The following is a 21633-nucleotide window of genomic DNA, read 5'->3' as shown; positions in this document are numbered from 1 at the left end:
AGAAAATGACGAAAAATTGATGAAAAAGTGGCAAAAATGTCACAAAAATGTCACAAGAAATTGACACAAAATTGAAGACAAAATGACAAAAAAATTCGACGAAAAAATGACAAAATGTGACAAAAATTTGATGAAAATTTGACCAAAAAATTACAAAAAATGTGAAAAAAAATGTGAAAAAAAATGACAAAAAAATGACAAAATGTGACAAAAATGTGGCAAAAATGTGGCAAAAATGTGATAAATAATTGACGAAAAAATGACAAAAATGTGATAAAAATTGGACGAAAAAATGACAAAAATGTGACAAAAAATGTAATAAAAATTTGACGAAAAAATGACAAAAATGAGACAAAAATGAGAAAAAATGACAAAAAAGTTACAAAAATGATTGGAACACCAACAAAAAAACTGCTGGGAAAAAAATCTGATGCTGTGAGGAAAAAGATCCTCACGGTTCAGGCGGGAGTTAAGAGATTAAAGAGTTTTTTTTAAATAGTTTCTACTATAATAATATAATACTTTTGTTCTGTCCTCACTAGCTAACAACAGTTACTACACATGCTAACGTTTGTTTTTTTACAGTATCAATGAAAACTAATATTTAAACATATTTACTTAAAATAAACAAATCAAACTTATGTGAAGCCAAACGACAGTAAGAGGCGGCCATGACACTTACAGCTCAACGTCCTCATCAGCAGAACCGCAACAATGACACGCGCCACAAGAGGGCGCTATAAGCCAGTGTAAAAAACAAACTTATTCGATTCTTAGAAAGTAGCCGTTTGGTATCGATATATCAATACTGTGGTAACGATCCGCCCATTCCTAATAAAACATCGAAGAAAAGAAACAACATTTTTATATATAATGTTTAATCCCGACGCCATGTTTATAAATCCTTTCACAAACGATTCTCAGACCTTTGTACCGATCTCTCTCTTTTTCGTGCACTTTCCGTTGGCTCCGCCCGCCGCCCCCTGCTGGTCGCCGATGTAAATGCTGGTACTGTGTCTGTCTTTGGCTGTTTTTACCGTAGGAGACGATAAGCTGGAGCCCGTCGCTGAGAGGCGGGACGTTTACTGTAGCTGTGATGATGATGATGATGATGCATGACCTGTCGTTTAGTGTCGTAGATCAATAAAGTTAAATTATCCACTGTTTCAAAGCCTCTTTTCACTGACCCTACCGGAAACCATACAGAGACCATACAGGGGCCATACAGAGACCATACAGAGACCATACAGAGACCATACAGAGACCATACAGAGACCATACAGGGACCATACAGGGAGCATACAGGGACCATACAAGGACCATACAGAGACCATACAGGGACCATACAGAGACCATACAGAGACCATACAGAGACCATACAGGGACCATACAGGGACCATACAGAGACCATACAGGGACCATACAGGGAGCATACAGGGACCATACAAGGACCATACAGAGACCATACAGGGACCATACAGAGACCATACAGAGACCATACAGAGACCATACAGGGACCATACAGGGACCATACAAGGACCATACAGAGACCATACAGGGACCATACAGAGACCAAACAGAGACCATACAGGGACCAAACAGAGACCATACAGGGACCATACAGAGACCATACTGGGACCATACAGAGACCATACAGGGACTATACAGGGACCATACAGGGGCCATACAGAGACCATACAGGGACTATACAGGGACCATACAGAGACCAAACAGAGACCATACAGGGACCATACAGGGACCATACTGGGACCATACAGAGACCATACAGGGACTATACAGGGACCATACAAGGACCATACAGAGACCATACAAGGACCATACAGAGACCAAACAGAGACCATACAGGGACCATACAGGGACCATACTGGGACCATACAGAGACCATACAGGGACTATACAGGGACCATACAGGGGCCATACAGAGACCATACAGGGGCCATACAGAGACCATACAGAGACCATACAGGGACCATACAGAGACCATACAGAGACCATACAGGGGCCATACAGAGACCATACAGAGACCATACAGAGACCATACAGAGACCACACAGAGACCACACAGGGACCATACAGAGACCATACAGGGACCAAACAGGGACCAAACAGGGAGCATACAGAGACCATACAGAGACCATACAGGGACCATACAGAGACCATACAGGGACCAAACAGGGACTATACAAGGACCATACAAAGACTATACAGAGACCATACAGAGACCATACAGAGACCATACAGAGACCATACAGAGACTATACAGAGACCATACAGGGACCATACAGAGACCATACAGAGACCATACAGAGACTATACAGAGACCATACAGGGACCAAACAGGGACCAAACAGGGAGCATACAGAGACCATACAGAGACCATACAGAGACCATACAGAGACCATACAGAGACCATACAGAGACTATACAGAGACCATACAGAGACCATACAGAGACCATACAGAGACCAGTATAAAAAAAACATGAATCTAAAAAGAATTCCGTGGAGTATGGTGTACAGTGTTAATTTTGACAACATATTTTAGTTTAGTTTTAGTCTTTTGACTAAAATGTAATTTCATTTTAGTCAAAAAAAAACGTTTCAATTTTAGTCTAGTTTTAGTCGACTGAATTTAAGACTAATTGAGTGGACTTTGCATTGATAATATTCATTATAATCATGTTTAATGTTGCTCCTCTGCTTCATGGAGCTGCTCCACGTGAACAAAGCTCAGAGCTGATCCTTTAGCAGAGAATTTACATGATCTGAGGCTCTTTCAGACGCTCAATACAAGTTTGGATGATTTTAGTCTCTCCTTTTCCTTTTTATTTAGTCTGATTTTAGTCGACTAAAATATCTGGACATTTTAGTCAGAGTTTTAGTCTCATGAGAAACTTTTAATTTAGTTTTAGTCCAATTTTAGTCACAAAAATAACACTTTGACTAAAATTAAGACTAAATATTTTAGTCGACGAAATTAACACTGATGATGCGCCACAAGGTTCAATTTTGGGACTGTGAGAGCCAATGCAGTTGAAATGCTAAAAAGCGTTTTAAGTTAAAGTTAAAAATATTAAATAGTTTTTTGGTTAAAAAGCAGCAAAGGTTTAAAAGTCTAAAAGCTAAGCTTAAAAACTACAGTTTAAAAGACTAATGCTAAAAGGTAAAAGCGTTAAAAGAGGTAAAAAAAGCCCTCAATCTAAGTCACTCCCATTACTTAGACACCTCTGATGTCATCAGTGTTGAGCTGAGTTCAGGTGTGGGAGCAAACAGATTTTCTACCTGTTGCTACTAAGAGAATGTAATGTTCATTATTTATTTTTGTCTAATAAATGGACTTCACTGGATTACGTCTCCCTGGTCTTCAGTGTAAGAAACCTTTCGCATCTGGCTCACTGTGGCTGTTGAAATGAGCCACTACATTAGTAGAAAATCTCCTCCAGTCTCAAGACAATGCAAGGCCTGAAGCCTGTGTAGCCACGAAGACTGCTAAGGACAAGTGACTACAACATTCTATGGAGGATTCAAGCCTTTGATCTCAGTGGAGGTGAATTTATGAATGGACAATGATAAAGACTGTGTGAGCTTTGATTCTACCGTGGATTACAAATACTCAATCAGCTGTTTTCCTGCAACTTATCCAGATCAAAGCCAGGACTTTGGATAAAGAAGTAGCCCACATTGGTACAATCTACGCACAGATTGTTTTGTGAGCACAATGGCTGAAGATAAAGGAAAAGAAGGAGCAACAGGAGAAACCAATACAGACGGACAAATGGATGAAAAAGACATAGACCCAAAAGTCATGGAGTCAACAGACCGAGTGAGTAAACAAGCTGAACAAGCATTGGAGGAAAAGCTACACAGATTAATGCATTCAAGAAGAGGAGTTTTGGGACATATCACAAGAAAGAAAAATGAAGTTGAAAAACTAAGGAAAGACTCTGCTAATGTTGACAAAGTGACAGAAATTATGCAGCAGTTGACTGATGTGATATGCAAATTCATGGATCTAACTTTTCAAATTGGACAAGTGCTAAGTCCAGAGGAAAGACTTTTGGATGCAGAAACTTGGTACAAACCAAAACTGAGCTACATTAATGACTTTGTGGATGAGACCAATGAATGGATAGGTACTCACAAAAAGGACATAATAGTTGAAGACAGTGAGCTAAACGAGGCTCATGGGGATGGTTACAGTGATTTTGATATCGGGCCAAGAGCATCAAGGGCGGCGTCAGAGTCTGGGTGCTCCTCTGTAACATCCAGACGGTCATCTGTTTGCGCTACAGAAACTGCAAACCTGGCCGCATTAGAACAAAGGGCTGCACTTCTGGCAGAAAAACAAGAACTTGAATTGCAAAAAGCGCGTATTGCAGCGCAAATGGGGATTGAAACAGCACAAATAACAGCCCGTTTGGAAAAACTTTCTTTGGAGACCGTAATAGCAGAGAAAAGGGCGCAGGTACAAGTCCTCAGTCAATTTGAGGAGGCTGGCATGGACGGCATGAAGGAATATGCCAACACAATGGCGCCATCTAGTGGACAAGCAGAGGCACACACTCAACAGCCGCAGATTTTACCTGGGCCTACCCAACCCCAACAACCACGCCTACGCCCACAGCCTGCAAGCACCAGACCAAGAGACATTACAAGAACTTCCCTAACACAGTCTTCAAATGAAACAGGTGGAGCATGGAGTGAAGCAGTACATGAACAAACTGCACAAAGAAAAGCTCACCTTAAAAGACTTACAAGAAGCTGAAAATGAACTTATACGCTACAGCCAACATCAGTGGTACGATGAAGAACTGCAGGCTCTGCAAAGAAATCAGCAAGTCAAAAGAAACAGTCAATTGTACAAACTTGACCCAGTCCTGCAGCAAGGCATTCTCAGAGTGGGAGGGCGACTGAAGAAAGCAGCAATGCCAGAGCACAGTAAGCACCCTGCAATCCTCTCCAAACACTCCAGAGTTGCCGCTCTCATCCTTCAAGACATACATGAAAAGATTGGGCATTGTGGGCGCAATTATGTCCTCTCAAAGTCACGCCAAAAATATTGGATCCCTCAAGTCACTTCAAAAATCAGAAAACTTCTGTCGAAGTGCATAGTATGCAGAAAGTTATATGGCCAGCCTGGACAGCAGAAAATGGCTAGTTTGCCAGAAGATCGCCTGATACCAGATCACCCGCCATTCACGAATGTGGGTATGGACTACTTCGGACCCTTTGAGGTCAAACGGGGCCGGGTCACAGTCAAAAAGTATGGCGTCTTATTCACCTGTCTAACTACAAGAGCTGTGCATATTGAGGTTGCAGACAGTCTGGACACTAGCTCCTGCATTAATGCTCTTCGCAGATTCATCAGCAGAAGAGGACAAGTGGAAATCATACGCTCGGACAATGGCACAAATCTTGTTGGCGCTGACAGAGAGTTAAAAACAGCACTAAAAGAGCTGAACCAGTCACAGATTGAAAAGAACATGCAACAAAAAGGCATAACATGGATCTTCAACAGTCCAACAGCCTCTCATCAAGGAGGGATATGGGAAAGGCAAATTCGCTCCGTCCGCAAAATACTTTCAGCCCTTCTGAAAGAACAGTCACTCACGGATGACAGTTTGCATACACTCCTCTGTGAAGTAGAGAGCATCATTAATGGCCGGCCAATAACAACACTATCGGACAGTCCACATGATCTTGAGCCACTCACACCAAACCACTTACTTCTGATGAAAACACAGCCTAATTTACCTCCTGGAGTTTTCAACACTAACGATCTGTACTCAAGACGAAGATGGAGGCAAGTACAATATCTTGCAAACCTCTTTTGGACCAGATGGACTCGTGAGTACATACCTCTCCTCCAGGAACGCCAGAAATGGTCTGCACAAAAAAGAAACATACAAACAGGAGACGTGGTGCTTATAATGGACAACACAACTCCCAGAAACACATGGACTATGGGAAGAATCATCCAAACTTTGCCTGATGCCACAGGTTTAGCACGCAGAGTGGTGCTGAAGACAAAGTCCAGTACTCTGGAGAGACCTGTGAACAAGCTCTGCCTGCTACAGGAAGCAGATCAGAGCCAAAACAAAGACTGAAAGACTAATTACAATAATGTTATGTTTACAATGTACAATGTGTCCATGAAGATAAAGAGCTCTCAATTTTGAGTTTTTGATAATGCTTAATCTGTACAGAATTAAACATTAGGGGCCGGGACTGTGAGAGCCAATGCAGTTGAAATGCTAAAAAGCGTTTTAAGTTAAAGTTAAAAATATTAAATAGTTTTTTGGTTAAAAAGCAGCAAAGGTTTAAAAGTCTAAAAGCTAAGCTTAAAAACTACAGTTTAAAAGACTAATGCTAAAAGGTAAAAGCGTTAAAAGAGGTAAAAAAAGCCCTCAATCTAAGTCACTCCCATTACTTAGACACCTCTGATGTCATCAGTGTTGAGCTGAGTTCAGGTGTGGGAGCAAACAGATTTTCTACCTGTTGCTACTAAGAGAATGTAATGTTCATTATTTATTTTTGTCTAATAAATGGACTTCACTGGATTACGTCTCCCTGGTCTTCAGTGTAAGAAACCTTTCGCATCTGGCTCACTGTGGCTGTTGAAATGAGCCACTACAGGGACCATTATTATTTATTATTTATATGAATGATTTTGCTTCTGTTTCTATGACCGCCTTTCCCGCTCTTTTTGCTGATGATGCCGATCAAAAAAATAATAATAAAAAGCCGAACTGGGGAAAATGCACTCGTTATTGTTAAGGCGGGGGTCAGAGGTTAACATGTGTATTTGTGGAAGTGTCACAATTACGCTAATTTGGGCCAGGCTGGTCAGAGTCCAGGGCTGTTTTTCAGTCCCCGTCCAGCCCCAGGAGTGAGAACATTCTGAGAGAATTCTGATGGACAAAAGCTCCAGTCTCAGTGAGTCGTGAGGCCGACTGCGTTGCCAGGTCTGAGTCATCATTTCAAAAGCTGTGATTGGTTGATCCTAAAAACTGGATAAAAATGTACTTTTGGTGATTATGGCCAAAGAACAGATCCTCAAACTGATGGAATCTACTCTTATGAAGACTGTGTCACTGTAAATAATATTTCACATAAAAGAAAATACACTCCTGAAATGAACACTGACAGAGCCTAAACTTTTATATATATCAACCTGGTATCGTTTAACGGAACCCCGTCCTAATCATTACAAGTCTTTAGAAACGGTACATGCTGGATTTATTAAGCTTTCACCTCTTAACTCCCACCTGAACATCTCCTGTTCTCCAAATCTGAAAGCTTCTTCAAAACAGCCACAAAAAACGAGAAGAAAATGAGGATGAAAATTGACAAAAAGTGACAAAAATCCAGCAAAAAAAGTGACGAAAATTCAGCAAAAAAAAAGACAAAAATCCATCAAAAAAGTGACAAAAATTCAGCAAAAAAGTGACAAAAATCCAGCAAAAAAGTGACAAAAATCCAGCAAAAAAGTGACAAAAATCCAGCAAAAAAAAAGACAAAAATCCATCAAAAAAGTGACAAAAATCTATCAAAAAAAAAGACAAAAATCCATCAAAAAAGTGACAAAAATCTATCAAAAAAAAAGACAAAAATCCATCAAAAAAGTGACAAAAATCCAGCAAAAAAGTGACAAAAATCCTGCAAAAAAGTGACAAAAATCCAGCAAAAAAGTGACAAAAATCCAACAAAAAAGTGACAAAAATCCAGCAAAAAAGTGACAAAAATCCAGCAAAAAAGTGACAAAAATTCAGCAAAAAAGTGACAAAAATCCAGCAAAAAAGTGACAAAAATCCAGCAAAAAAAAAGACAAAAATCCATCAAAAAAGTGACAAAAATTCAGCAAAAAAGTGACAAAAATTCAGCAAAAAAGTGACAAAAATTCAGCAAAAAAGTGACAAAAATCCATCAAAAAAGTGACAAAAATCTATCAAAAAAAAAGACAAAAATCCATCAAAAAAGTGACAAAAATCCAGCAAAAAAGTGACAAAAATCCTGCAAAAAAGTGACAAAAATCCAGCAAAAAAGTGACAAAAATCCAACAAAAAAGTGACAAAAATCCAGCAAAAAAGTGACAAAAATCCAGCAAAAAAGTGACAAAAATTCAGCAAAAAAGTGACAAAAATCCAGCAAAAAAGTGACAAAAATCCAGCAAAAAAAAAGACAAAAATCCATCAAAAAAGTGACAAAAATTCAGCAAAAAAGTGACAAAAATTCAGCAAAAAAGTGACAAAAATTCAGCAAAAAAGTGACAAAAATTCAGCAAAAAAGTGACAAAAATCCAGCAAAAAAGTGACAAAAATCCAGCAAAAAAGTGACAAAAATCCAGCAAAAAAGTGACAAAAATCCAGCAAAAAAAAAGAGACAAAAATCCAGCAAAAAAAAAGTGACAAAAATCCAGCAAAAAAAAAAGAGACAAAAATCCAGCTAAAAAGTGACAAACAAAAGCGTGTCAATCGTGGTGCGAGGACAACACAGTTTTCCAGTTGTTTTGCACTGAGCCTGCGCAGGCGAGCTCCTAATGTCGCCTGCAGACGTCACATGACATATGTAGACACACACGAGGTCCCGTTTATGATCCTGTCACGTTTATATGTTGTATGTGAAGTCGTCCCGGGGCAGTTGATCAGAAACCCAGGCTCTGTCACGGCTGTCTCGGATTCTGAATTATAAAAACCTAATATTCTACACTAATGTTTTCTTACTTTTAAAATGATTCAAGGCGTCGCTGCAATGACCTGGTGCATCTTTGCTTTTGGTCAATGTTAAACTGTGCTCTGTCCTGTTTAAATAAAAAACATATCAAGGCTGGGAAATTCATCAAAATTTACTTCTGTATCTCAATAATCGTCACGGGACTTTATAATCGTCAGAGCCCAGACTTTTGGAGTTTGGAAGAAACAATGGAAGATTTTTGTGAGGAAAGTATTTGTTTTTGTCTGAGCTGAGGTTTGTATGAAACTAACTTCATGAATCAGAAACATGTATTTATTTTGCTCTGAACAAAATAAAATCCAATCGAAAATCGAGATCAATCAATGAGAAAAAAAAAATGTGATTATTTTTTTTGCCAGATCGTCCAGCCCTATGAAGCCCCTCCCCCCGTTGAAGCCCCTCCCTCATGAGCACTGCTGAAGCCCCTCCCTCGTAAGCACTGCTGAAGCCCCTCCCTCATGAGCACTGCTGAAGCCCCTCCCCCTGCTGAAGCCCCTCCCTCGTGAGCACTGCTGAAGCCCCTCCCTCATGAGCACTGCTGAGGCCCCTCCCCCTGTTGGAGCCCCTCCCCCCGGGCTGTGGGGGTCGTGTTACTTCAGCCTGGGTCAGAGCTGCTGCCTCTGTCATTCTGAGGAGATCACACTCGGCTCTGCACCGGGCTGGACTTACTCTGGTCTTTCCATCTCTGACCTCCCTGTTCTTCTTCTTCTTCTGAACTCTCCTCCTGATCTTCCTCCTGATCGTTCCTCCTGATCGTTCCTCCTGATCTTCCTCCTGATCTTCCTCCTGATCGTTCCTCCTCGCCGCCGCAGACTCTCTCGGACGTAGCGCCTCCTCAGTCGGCCGCCGTGCTCTGTCCCGATGGCGGAGAAGGCGTCGGGGGACGAGGCGGGCGGGGTGATGGTGCTGCTGGAGCGCGTCGCCGCCCTGGTGGACGGGGTGCAGGCCGCGCAGACCCGGATGGAGGAGCGGCAGGCGGAGCTGGAGACCACGGTGAAGAGCATCCAGTCGGACGTGATCAAACTGACCAACGAACACGCCAACACCAGCTCCACCGTCACGCGGCTGCTGGAGAAAACACGCAAGGTGTCGCGCCACATCAAGGACGTGCGTGTGCGCGTGGAGACGCAGAACGTGCGCGTCAAGAAGGTGGAGGCCACGCAGGGGGACCTCCTCGCCAAGAACAAGTTCAGAGTCGTCATCTACCAGGTCAGTTTAACCGCTTCACTCACGCCATAATGTTCAGCTTTCCCCAAATCTGAAAGCTTCTTGACTGGAGACAGTGGAGAGTTCAGGCTGTCGGCCTCTGTGCCTCATCTGTGAGATAGACTGTGTCGTTATCACGGTGACACTTTCTGTGCTCGATTTATGTCACACTTTCCAGCTTTTTGTTGGGTTTTTTGACCATTTTTTTTTCAGTTTTTTTTGACATTTTTTTCTGTTTTCTTTTCTGCTTTTTGAACATTTTTTTCCTGTTTTTTTTAGCCTTTTTTCTTATTATTTTTATTTTAAACTTTTTTGACAATTTTTTCCTGCTTTTTTTTTAACCATTTTTTTCTGCTTTTTAACATTTTTATTGACAATTTTTTGAACATATTTTCTGCTTTTTATTTTGCTTTTTTTTGACCATTTTATGAACATTTTTTCAACCAGTTTTTTCTGCTTTAAAAAAAAAGAAGAAAAAAGACAATTTTTTGAACATTTTTTCTTGATTTGTGAACTTTTTTTTCCTGCTTTTTTGGCCATTTTTTTTGCCACTTTCTTGTAAGTGTTCTATGGCGTTTTTGTAACTTTTTCGTTTGTTTACATCTCGTTTTCATTTCTATGTTGGCACTTATTTTCTAGAAGCTTTTAGATTTGGGTAAAGCCAAACTGGAGAAAATGTGCTCGGTTCAGGTGGGACTAAAGAGGTTAAACGAACAAGGAACCAAGCTCAGGGGCATCAGAACATTTGACTTCTCCAGAACCTCAGCAGGAGAACAGGGAGAGGGCTCCATACCAACCAATAAGAAACCAGGACCAGAACTAACCCAGGACCAGAACTAACCCAGGATCAGAACTAACCCAGGACCAGAACTAACCCAGGACCAGAACTAAAGGCCTCTTCATGCTCCACAAGACGAGAACAAAGTTGGTCTGAGCTCTGACATTTCTTTCTCCACAAGACGTGTTTCTGCAGAACGGCCACGCCCCCTTTTTCAGCCAAAACCAACAAGGAATGACCGAAATAAAACGAGCTATTTGAGTTCAAACTATTATAAAATGTATCAGTCACGATATTGCAAACATTTTGAAGATTGACTTCATGTTTAGCCTCATCTCTGGTTTATTACGTCCGTGTGTTTCTCTCCAGGACTTTGTTGCCATGTGTGTGTCCTTGTCCTTCAGCGAAGTGTTTTACTGCCGCGAGCGGCGCCGCAAAACTAGCCATGTTGTCTCCGTTTTCCGCACCGGTTTTAGGAAGTAAACATTGGATTCTCGCTTCCCACTTCCCCCCAAAAAATCCAGCCAATCACAGCCAGAGTTCTCGCAGCCCTGCCGAACAAAGTTCTGCTGAGCTGATGCGTCAGCGAGACCTGCCGAACTGTTCGGCAGCTCTGGGTGCGAGAACTAAGTTCTCGCGTCTTGTAGGCCTTAAACCAGGACCAGAACTAACCCACGACCAGAACTAAACCAGGACCAGAACTAACCCAGGGCCAGAACTAACCCAGGAGGAACTAAGTGGTCTAGAGCTAAACAGCAGTGGTTCTCAAACTTCTGAGACTAAAGGGCCTCACTGGGGGCTGGTGTCAGACCGGAGTCTCCGATGTGTCTCCTGGAGATCAAGAGTCTCCAGGTCTGGGTGAAAATGAACAGGTTCAGGAAGTCTCCGTGTGGGCGTGGTCTCAAACACTCGACCTGTCCGTTTTCACCGAGACTGGGACGTATTGGAGACGTCTCCGTGACCAGCGACGACTCCAGTCTCCGAATAGTCTCCAATACTGACTAAACTGAAGCAGAAACTCAGAATCACAAGTTCAGCTCATTCATTCCGTCTCCGCGCTGAAGAAACCACAGTCCAGGTTTCAGATGTAGGTCAGATCTGGAGCCTGAACCAGATTTAGACCCGGGACTTTTGTTGATGTATTTTTAGATCCAGCCTGGTCTAGTCCAGCTTCACGACGGGGTTTATAGCCGTTATCACAAACACAGAGGTGCAGCATTAATGATGAAAGTGTCTGAAAGCGTGCGGGCGCTGGTGAAGTCCCGGTTCAGAGTTTTACAGCTTGGCCTCGGCCGCAGCTGTTGTGGGTTATTTTGGGGCTGGAGAAGATCCAGGCTCTGAAAGGTTACTCTGTTACTCTGTCGCCTGAAGAGCCCACCCAGAGCACGGCAGAACAGGACCTGGGTCAGTCCTGGTTCTGGTCTGCTGGACTCCAGACTCCGCTCTCTCTCTCTGGAGTCTGGACCGCAGTGACGTCGCTCGCTCGTGACCTTTGACCCTCCAGGACTGTGAGCGTCTGTCAGCAGCTAAAGCGGTTACGATGAGTCAGGTTTTCTGATCTGGAGGTTTGCATTTGTGAATGAGAAGCTCTGCTGATGAACAGAATGTCCCCTCGAAAGAACATATATCAAATCAAAACACACCCATTATGGTTTGAGAGGCTGGTGATTCTTTTATGGGTCAGAGCTGAGGCTGATATGGAGCAGGACATTTGTGCTGTTGGAGTTTTGAGGATATTAGGGCTGATATTCAGGATCAGGATCAGGATCAGGAGGCTTTCACAGAGTATCGGACTGGATTTGGATCAAGTGAATCTGGCTCCAGGTTCACTACGAGGCTACTTTACACCTGCTCTTAACCTCTTAACTCCCGCCTGAACCCAGAGGATCTTTTTCCTCACGTCATCACATTTTTTTTCCATTTTTTTGTTGGGTATTCAACTCTTTTTTGTAACTTTTTTGTCATTTTTTTGTAATTTTTTGTAATTTTTTGGTAAATTTTTTATCCGATTTTTGTAATTTATTTGTCAAATATTTATCACATTTTTTGTCATTTTTTTGTAATATTTTTGTAATTTTTTGTCATTTTCCCCCCCATTTTTTATCACATTTTTGTAATTTTTTTGTCAAATATTTATCACATTTTTTGTATTTTTTTTGTAATTTATTTGTATTTTTTTGTCAGATTTTTGTAATTTTTTTAGTAATTTTTTTTTTTTTTTTGTAATTTTTTTTGTAATATTTTTGTAATTTTTTGTCATTTTTCCCCCCATTTTTTATCACATTTTTGTAATTTTTTTGTCAAATATTTATCACATTTTTTGTATTTTTTTTGTAATTTATTTGTATTTTTTTGTCAGATTTTTGTAATTTTTTTGTAATTTTTTTGTATTTTTTTGTCAGATTTTTGTAATTTTTTTGTCATTTTTTGGTCATTTTTTGTCATTTTTTCGTCCATTTTTTGTCACATTTTTGTCATTTTTTTTGGTCAAATATTTGTCACATTTTCAAGTCCCCAAAAAACATCCCTGAATCTGGCTCCAGGCTGCAGGTTCACCACAGTGCAGGTTCTTTTCCACCAAGCTGGTTCCCAGTGCTGGTTCTGGGCCAGTTCCAGTTCCGGTTCTTTCTTTTTCCACTGGAAAAACGCTGTCTCTTGGTTCCAAAATCTGGTGCCGGTCGGGAACCAGATTTCACCTGGACCAAGAAACGAGCAGCAGTGATGTCAGCGGCTGGGGGCGTGGCTCTCTCCTCCAACAAACAATCAATATGAGTTAGTTTGTGCTTAGAACTTCCTGGAGAAACAGTGTCTGTGGAGGAAACTGTTGTTTTGCTTTATGCTCTTCAGCTAAAACAAGAGTTAGAAAGAAGAAATTAAAATGTTAACGGCTGCTGTGACTGAAACATAAACTTATGTTTCTGTATTTTCTAACCAGAAGTGGCTGTAGTGAGATGTTACTATCCATGTTTTATGTTGACTTCCCAAAAACCAAGTCAGTCTGGAACCAACCCGGCACCAGAACCAGCTCTGAACCAACACCTTGGTGGAAAAGCCCTTGTACGAGGCTACTTTACACCTGCTTCTTCAAAACTCACTGAGGACATTCATACCATCAGAGGAAAGGTCCTTCTTCATCTGCAGAGCCATTTAGCTTCTCCAGAGGATCCAGCAGCAGAGATGAGGCTCCGTAGATCTGCACTTTTGTTTCATAGTCTAGTAAAAAAGAAATCTGAAAAGGCTCCGTTAACACTTTTGTGGTTCCGGAATGTTAGGGGAAACCTTGTTTTTATGTTAATATAAGATGTTGGGAACATATTTCATGAATATGCCACTCACGCATCGCCTTCGTTTGTTTTTTATTGAAGAAACGAGAAGAGAATGTTTACCAAAAAGTCGCACCTTAAATCATGCACTATTTTCTCATGAAATGTGCACTCTATGTGTAGTCTGACATTATCTCACTTCACAGGAAAGCTTAGGTTTATAGATTTAATAAAATAAACAAATTATGTCAGTTCTTTCATTGTGGAAACAAGATGGCCGCCATAACTGAACTGGCTTATGCTCAGTTCAATTGTTGTATCTTCAAAACGATACCAGATTTTCTGAAATAATATATACACTATATCAACCTCAGAAAGTGTGCAACATTCCATCTTCATCAGTTAAAGCATAAATAAATTACATTAAATTTAATCTGTGAATGTTACTGAAATGGCTCATTTCCATCCATGTACTGTTGTCACATAAAATGAAATATCTTCAACATGAAATTAGATTTTCTCATGAAATTTGCTCTATATGTGTAGTTTGACTTGATATCACGTCACAGGAAATGTTTGCTTTATAGGTTTAAAATTAAACTAATTATGTCCGTTTTTTCATAGTGGAAACAAGATGGCCGCTGTAACTGAACTGGCTGAGACTCAGTTCAATTGTTGTATCTTCATACTCGGTAGAAACCAGAGTATCGGTACAAACCCAGAGTATCGACCCAGAGTATCAGTACAAACCCAGAGTATCAGTAGAAACCCAGAGTATCTGTACAAACCCAGAGTATCTGTAGAAACCCAGAGTATCTGTACAAACCCAGAGTATCTGTAGAAACCCAGAGTATCTGTAGAAACCCAGAGTATCTGTAGAAACCCAGAGTATCTGTAGAAACCCAGAGTATCTGTAGAAACCCAGAGTATCGGTACAAACCCAGAGTATCTGTAGAAACCCAGAGTATCTGTAGAAACCCAGAGTATCTGTAGAAACCCAGAGTATCTGTAGAAACCCAGAGTATCTGTAGAAACCCAGAGTATCAGTAGAAACCCAGAGTATCGGTACAAACCCAGAGTATCGGTACAAACCCAGAGTATCGGTACAAACCCAGAGTATCGGTAGAAACCCAGAGTATCTGTAGAAACCCAGAGTATCTGTAGAAACCCAGAGTATCTGTAGAAACCCAGAGTATCTGTAGAAACCCAGAGTATCGGTACAAACCCAGAGTATCTGTAGAAACCCAGAGTATCTGTAGAAACCCAGAGTATCAGTACAAACCCAGAGTATCGGTACAAACCCAGAGTATCGGTACAAACCCAGAGTATCGGTAGAAACCCAGAGTATCAGTAGAAACCCAGAGTATCGGTACAAACCCAGAGTATCGGTAGAAACCCAGAGTATCTGTACAAACCCAGAGTATCGGTACAAACCCAGAGTATCGGTAGAAACCCAGAGTATCTGTAGAAACCCAGAGTATCGGTACAAACCCAGAGTATCGGTACAAACCCAGAGTATCGGTACAAACCCAGAGTATCAGTACAAACCCAGAGTATCAGTAGAAAACCAGAGTATCTGTACAAACCCAGAGTATCTGTAGAAACCCAGAGTATCGGTAGAAACCCAGAGTATCGGTAGAAACCCAGAGTATCTGTAGAAACCCAGAGTATCAGTACAAACCCAGAGTATCGACCCAGAGTATCAGTACAAACCCAGAGTATCAGTACAAACCCAGAGTATCGGTAGAAACCCAGAGTATCAGTAGAAACCCAGAGTATCGACCCAGAGTATCAGTACAAACCCAGAGTATCGGTACAAACCCAGAGTATCAGTACAAACCCAGAGTATCTGTAGAAACCCAGAGTATCAGTAGAAACCCAGAGTATCAGTACAAACCCAGAGTATCTGTAGAAACCCAGAGTATCTGTAGAAACCCAGAGTATCTGTAGAAACCCAGAGTATCAGTACAAACCCAGAGTATCAGTAGAAACCCAGAGTATCGGTACAAACCCAGAGTATCTGTAGAAACCCAGAGTATCTGTAGAAACCCAGAGTATCTGTAGAAACCCAGAGTATCAGTACAAACCCAGAGTATCTGCAGAAACCCAGAGTATCAGTAGAAACCCAGAGTATCAGTAGAAACCCAGAGTATCTGTAGAAACCCAGAGTATCAGTAGAAACCCAGAGTATCTGTAGAAACCCAGAGTATCAGTACAAACCCAGAGTATCTGTACAAACCCAGAGTATCTGTACAAACCCAGAGTATCTGTAGAAACCCAGAGTATCTGTAGAAACCCAGAGTATCAGTACAAACCCAGAGTATCAGTACAAACCCAGAGTATCAGTACAAACCCAGAGTATCAGTAGAAACCCAGAGTATCAGTAGAAACCCAGAGTATCAGTACAAACCCAGAGTATCAGTAGAAACCCAGAGTATCGGTACAAACCCAGAGTATCGGTACAAACCCAGAGTATCTGTAGAAACCCAGAGTATCTGTAGAAACCCAGAGTATCGGTACAAACCCAGAGTATCTGTAGAAACCCAGAGTATCGGTACAAACCCAGAGTATCTGTAGAAACCCAGAGTATCTGTAGAAACCCAGAGTATCAGTACAAACCCAGAGTATCTGTAGAAACCCAGAGTATCTGTAGAAACCCAGAGTATCAGTACAAACCCAGAGTATCTGTACAAACCCAGAGTATCTGTAGAAACCCAGAGTATCTGTACAAACCCAGAGTATCAGTAGAAACTCAGAGTATCGGCAGAGACCCAGAGTATCGGTACAAACCCAGAGTATCGGTGATGGAAATCAAGCCAACAACCTCTAGTTAAAGCAGCTTTAACTAGAGGTTGTTGGCTTGATTTCCATGGTTTCCAGATCTGGAGCTCGGTTTGGCTGGAGGAGTGGTCTATTGTGCATGTTTTGGTTTGCAGACACAGGAAACAGCTGAGTTTGTCTGTAGCTGAGTCAGAGGAAGCAGCAGTGCATGTGGAGAACAGTCCGGGTCTAATCCTGGTCCCTCAGAGCTCCACCGTATGACTCATTAGAACACATTATTATCCACACGCTGCTCCTGGTTGGAGGTTCATCCGTCACAGAAAGTTCCCGGCTGCTTTTTTTAGCGTGTGGCGTGTGCTGGTGCACATGTGGTCCGTGTAACGTGAGCTCCGCCGCTGAGAGCTCACGCTAAGATTAGCTGAGACGCTCAAACAGCTGCGGCTTTAATTCTGGAGCCGTGAGCGCTAGCGGCTAACGGGGTCCTCTCTGTGGGAGTGGACGCGAGTCTGGAGCGACCCTCACGTTAAAGAGCAGCTGAGGAACACGGCCTCCAGCACATCCAACATGAACTCTTTATTCAGAGAAAGTAAAGCAGCTCTTCCTGATTAGCACAAACTCTACGGATTAAAGTACACGGAAGCAGAATGAATCACCGGGTCATGAGTTTGAGTCCAGTTAAAATCCTTTTTCTCCTTCATTTGGATTTGAATGAGTAGATTTATTGTTCTTTATTGTAATTCCATAAACTTTGTGCTGTGGGACGAGTGTTGAAGTCTTTGGCTGAACTTCTAAAGGCTTTTGTGCAGGTTTGGTAATTGAGACCTGAGACATTTACTTAAAGGAACAGGCCACTGTTTCTACACACTGAGAGATGTTCTTACCTGAGCTGTGACGAGTTCTTCAGGACCTGTCTGATCTTCCCCGTGCCTTCAGTCACGTAAACACAGCGCAGACGGCGTTAGCATTTAGCCTCTCTCTCTCTCCTCTATAGCTCCAAAACAGGTCAAGATAGAAGCTACCAAGCTCTTCCACGTTTTCCCTATTTAAATATGGTTACGTGAAGTGTTCCACTACAAAGTATAATTACACAAAATCCATGTATTTTCAATGTAAACCTGACGCTTTGCCGCGTTTGGTGTGAACGCACCTTTACATTCCGTTAAAATTGAAAAAAATGCAAATAATGAGCTCCACTTTACATTTGTATGAGCGTAATCTGAGCCTTGATATCGAGGAGCAGGTGACTCTGAAAGTCGTCTCCTCTGAGACTTTTACACACGAGTTTATGCACATTTCTGCTGCAAAATGTACCAAGACTGTTCAGATCAGGTTTAGTTTAGCTCCATTTATCCTGCAATCTCATATTTGTACTAACATAAATAACATGCAGCCTATATATATATATATATAAAAACATTTATTTAAAATGAGAGATTAATTGATGAAGGATAAAAATTGCTTTTTTCAACCCTGTCCTCCAAAATGAAGGAGAGAAACGATCCCGAGCGAAACCACTGGTCGCCGCTAACCCTGTGTGTCTCCTCAGGGCGAGCAGGAGCTGAAGTCTGTGGCGGCGGGGAGCGAGCCTGCCGAGGGCGACGCCGGAGCGACGCCGCGGCGTGACGTGGAGCCCGATAAGTTCGAGCTGCCGCCGGAGTCTGACGAGGAGTACATGGTGGTGGAGGAGGCCGACTCCTCGTCCGCCGCCCGGATGAAGAAGAGCGGCCTGACGCGCATCGAGAGCTTCAAACACACCTTCTCCAAGGAGAACCTCAGCAAAACCCGCGAGAACCTGGGCACCAAGGTCAACAAGCTGGGCGAGCGCATCGTGACGGCCGAGCGCCGCGAGAAGATCCGGCAGAGCGGGGAGCGCCTCAAGCAGTCCGGGGAGAAGCTGAAGGAGAAGCTCACCCTGAAGAAGGAGCGCACGGTGGCGGAGGGCCAGGAGGGCGCCGAGGGAGGGGCGGAGCCTGCGGAGCCCGTAGCGCCCCCTAAAGGCCGAAAGGGGAGTCCGGAGGCGGCCGGAGAGGGCAAGGCCGAGGAGTCTGAGGTCCCCATGTACGACATGAAGCAGCTGTCGTAAACGGACCGGACTGAGCAGAGGAGGAGGAGGAGCTTCTCCCACTGTCTCAACCTTTACTGTCTCATAACGATCATAACGAGTGGATCTGAGGAGGAGGAGGATCCACGTCTGCGCCACAGCAGCAGGACTCACACCGGACCCCACAGTTTTTAGTTTTGTTTTTCTGGACTAAATATAGCCGAGTGCATATATGGTTTGACCCCAAAAAAATTGCTACAAAAGGTTTTTCAGTGGTTTTCTGTAGTATCAGGTGAGCTTATTAACATAGTAAAAGTCTACCAAAATCTGACCACTGGAAAGGTCTGATTTTCAAGATGGCGTCCAAGAGGGTGGCAAGATCCTCCTTTATTATTCATCATTTTGGTGTCTAGGAATCCAATGGGCTTGTCCAAATTGTAGTCACATGATCACATAATTGTATCATAGAAATCATGGACAAATACTCTATATTAACATTAGCGAGTCTGTCACGGCAAACGCTAATGCTAGTTGATAAAAAGATAAGCTAACAGAGAGGCTAAAACCATGTCAGGGTGTTCGCTCACCTCGCAGACTTTAGTGAATATCTCCGCGAGTAAATGTCGTAGAGACTTTTATTGCGTTGGGAAGAAGAGGGGCGGGGCTTTAAAACGAGCCCATCCATGCCCAGCTTAGCCTCTGGGAAGCGATGTGAGGCTGCGTTGAAAATGTGTGCCGTTGCCGTGACAATCTCGCTAATGTTAATATATAGAGTGTTTGTCCATGATTTCTATTATACAATTATGTGATCATGTGACTACAATTTGGACAAACCCATTGGATTCCTAGACCCCCAAAACATGGGGTTAGACACCAGAATGACTTGTCTAGGATGAATAATAAAGGAGGATCTCGCCACCCTCTTGGACGCCATCTTGAAAATGAGACCTTTCCAGTGGTCAGATTGTGGTAGACTTTTAGTATGTTAATAAGCTCACCTGACACTACAGAAAACCACTGAAAAACCTTTTGTAGCAATTTTTTTTGGGGGTCAAACCATATTTTCAGCCGGCTAATAAGCAGTTTGTGGAGTTCTGAGACTTTTCACACCGGTGTCGTGACAGGAAATGCACCCCCTTAGCAACGAAGCCTCAGTAGAGATGTCTTTAAAGCTGGAGTTTACTTTTGTCAGTGCTCTGGCCCCTCCCCTTTAGAGTTTAGAATCAAACTGTAGCTTTAAGTAGTTCCTTATGTAGTCATGTAGCTCCTCATGGGTTCACAGGGGCGGCTTTTTCTGGCACGACACCAACTCACTTCATTTGTATTTATTTAAAATGTAAAGGAGCAGAGAGACGAGCATCATCGGTCCTGTTGTTTGATTATGTTTGGACTCGCAGGGGAAGAGAATCCACCGAACAGAATGAATGTTCCGGAAGCGGGAGTGACTTTAGCGTGTGCGGAGATGGAGCGTGTGCAATACGAGGGAGACGGAAGAGAAACCGGTGTCGGCCATGTTTGAAGCCCGAATGTCGTGTGTTTGTAAGAAGTTTATCTTTGGTGCTAACGCGGCGCTGCATCGACCCCCCAGAGGCTTTTTCAGAGGAGTGTGATGATGTGTTGTAGTTTTGGAGACGTTTTGGTTTATTCATTGAAAAGTCTTCACCGAGGCCCTGGTTTAAGGCGAGACACGGCAGGTGAACAGGGAAAATAAGTAAATGTAGAGACGTCAATTTGAAACTTTTGCTGAAAATCACAGATATAAATATGAGAAAAAAATGTATTGCATTTTATGTTTTCACAAAAAAATAAGGCGTTTTGAGCATTAAAATTGCCTATATTTTTGGGCAAATCAAGATAATGAATTGAGCCAGATTAAATGTTATGGTTTTATTTTATTGACATATTAGTGACTAAGATTTTTTCAGAGGGATTTTGGATATTTTGTTTAGTTTTTCAATAAACTAATCATCAGTGAAAAAATCTGTAAAAACTCAGCCTGTTTTTTTGGTTTCAAAGCTGAATAAATCAGGTTTGGAATTAGATATTAAAAAATCCCTCTGAAAAAACCTTCAAAACATTGTTGTGTCTCAGCCTGTAAAGTTTGGAGTCTGTGGGAGCTTCTATAAGGGCTCAGGCTCTGCCCGAGTGCGGCTTCTCTCATTCAGAGAAAACCAGCCCTGAAGTTTTGTAGCGAGTGCGCATGCTCGGCCCGTTCTTCCACTTTTCCGCTCCGGCGTCTCGTAGGAGGAAAAACACCATATTTGGGCGAAAGCGTCATCACGGGGCCCCTTAGCAGGACACGTGGATGTCAAATCTGTCAATATTTATGAATGAAAACCCGCGGGAAAGACGGCCTTTCTACTTCCTGGTTACCTCCACCTCGCAGACAAAACATCATAAAATAAACATCATCATTTTTATATCTGACATGAAAACTAAGATGTAAAGGGAGGAAAACAGATACAAATCTCCACTTCCACCACTGCGTGAAAATCAATACTTTCACCTGCCGGGTCTCGCCTTAAGGATCGTTTCCCAGGCACACATTTCTCAGAGGGGATTCTGGAGATAATATTCTGTCTTTGAATAAACTAGCTTAAAACCGCCTTGTTCTGTTGGGAAATAGATTTAAAAAATCCTATTGTTAAAGGAGTATTTGGAGTTTACAGGAGCTCAGGAAGGCGAGAATATTGATTTTTCCCACGGTGGTCGAACGAACATCACAAACAAGACTAAACTCTGCACGATGCCTGTGCGAGGAGCTGGAGATTTACAGGAAGTAACTCCAACATGGCGCCAAAAACGCCGGGTT

The 21633-nt window shown here is 42.3% G+C and overlaps 1 protein-coding gene across 1 annotated transcript; it reads left to right on the top strand.

The window, feature by feature from the left end:
- Positions 1-9613: 9613 nt before the first annotated feature.
- LOC306982635 (caveolae-associated protein 4a-like) lies at positions 9614-18863 on the top strand (the record flags this gene model as incomplete). Its single annotated transcript, XM_079583102.1, has 2 exons — positions 9614-9961; positions 18327-18863. 2 exons carry the CDS (start codon positions 9614-9616, stop codon positions 18861-18863), a joined length of 885 nt encoding a protein of 294 aa, XP_079439228.1.
- Positions 18864-21633: the final 2770 nt, after the last annotated feature.

The sequence above is a fragment of the Gobius niger genome (assembly GCF_951799975.1).
Source record: "Gobius niger genome assembly, contig: SCAFFOLD_118, whole genome shotgun sequence".
NCBI classification, from domain to species: Eukaryota; Metazoa; Chordata; class Actinopteri; order Gobiiformes; family Gobiidae; genus Gobius; species Gobius niger.
The sequence above is the reverse complement of the archived record's forward strand: the minus strand, read 5'-3'. Positions and strand labels throughout refer to the sequence as shown.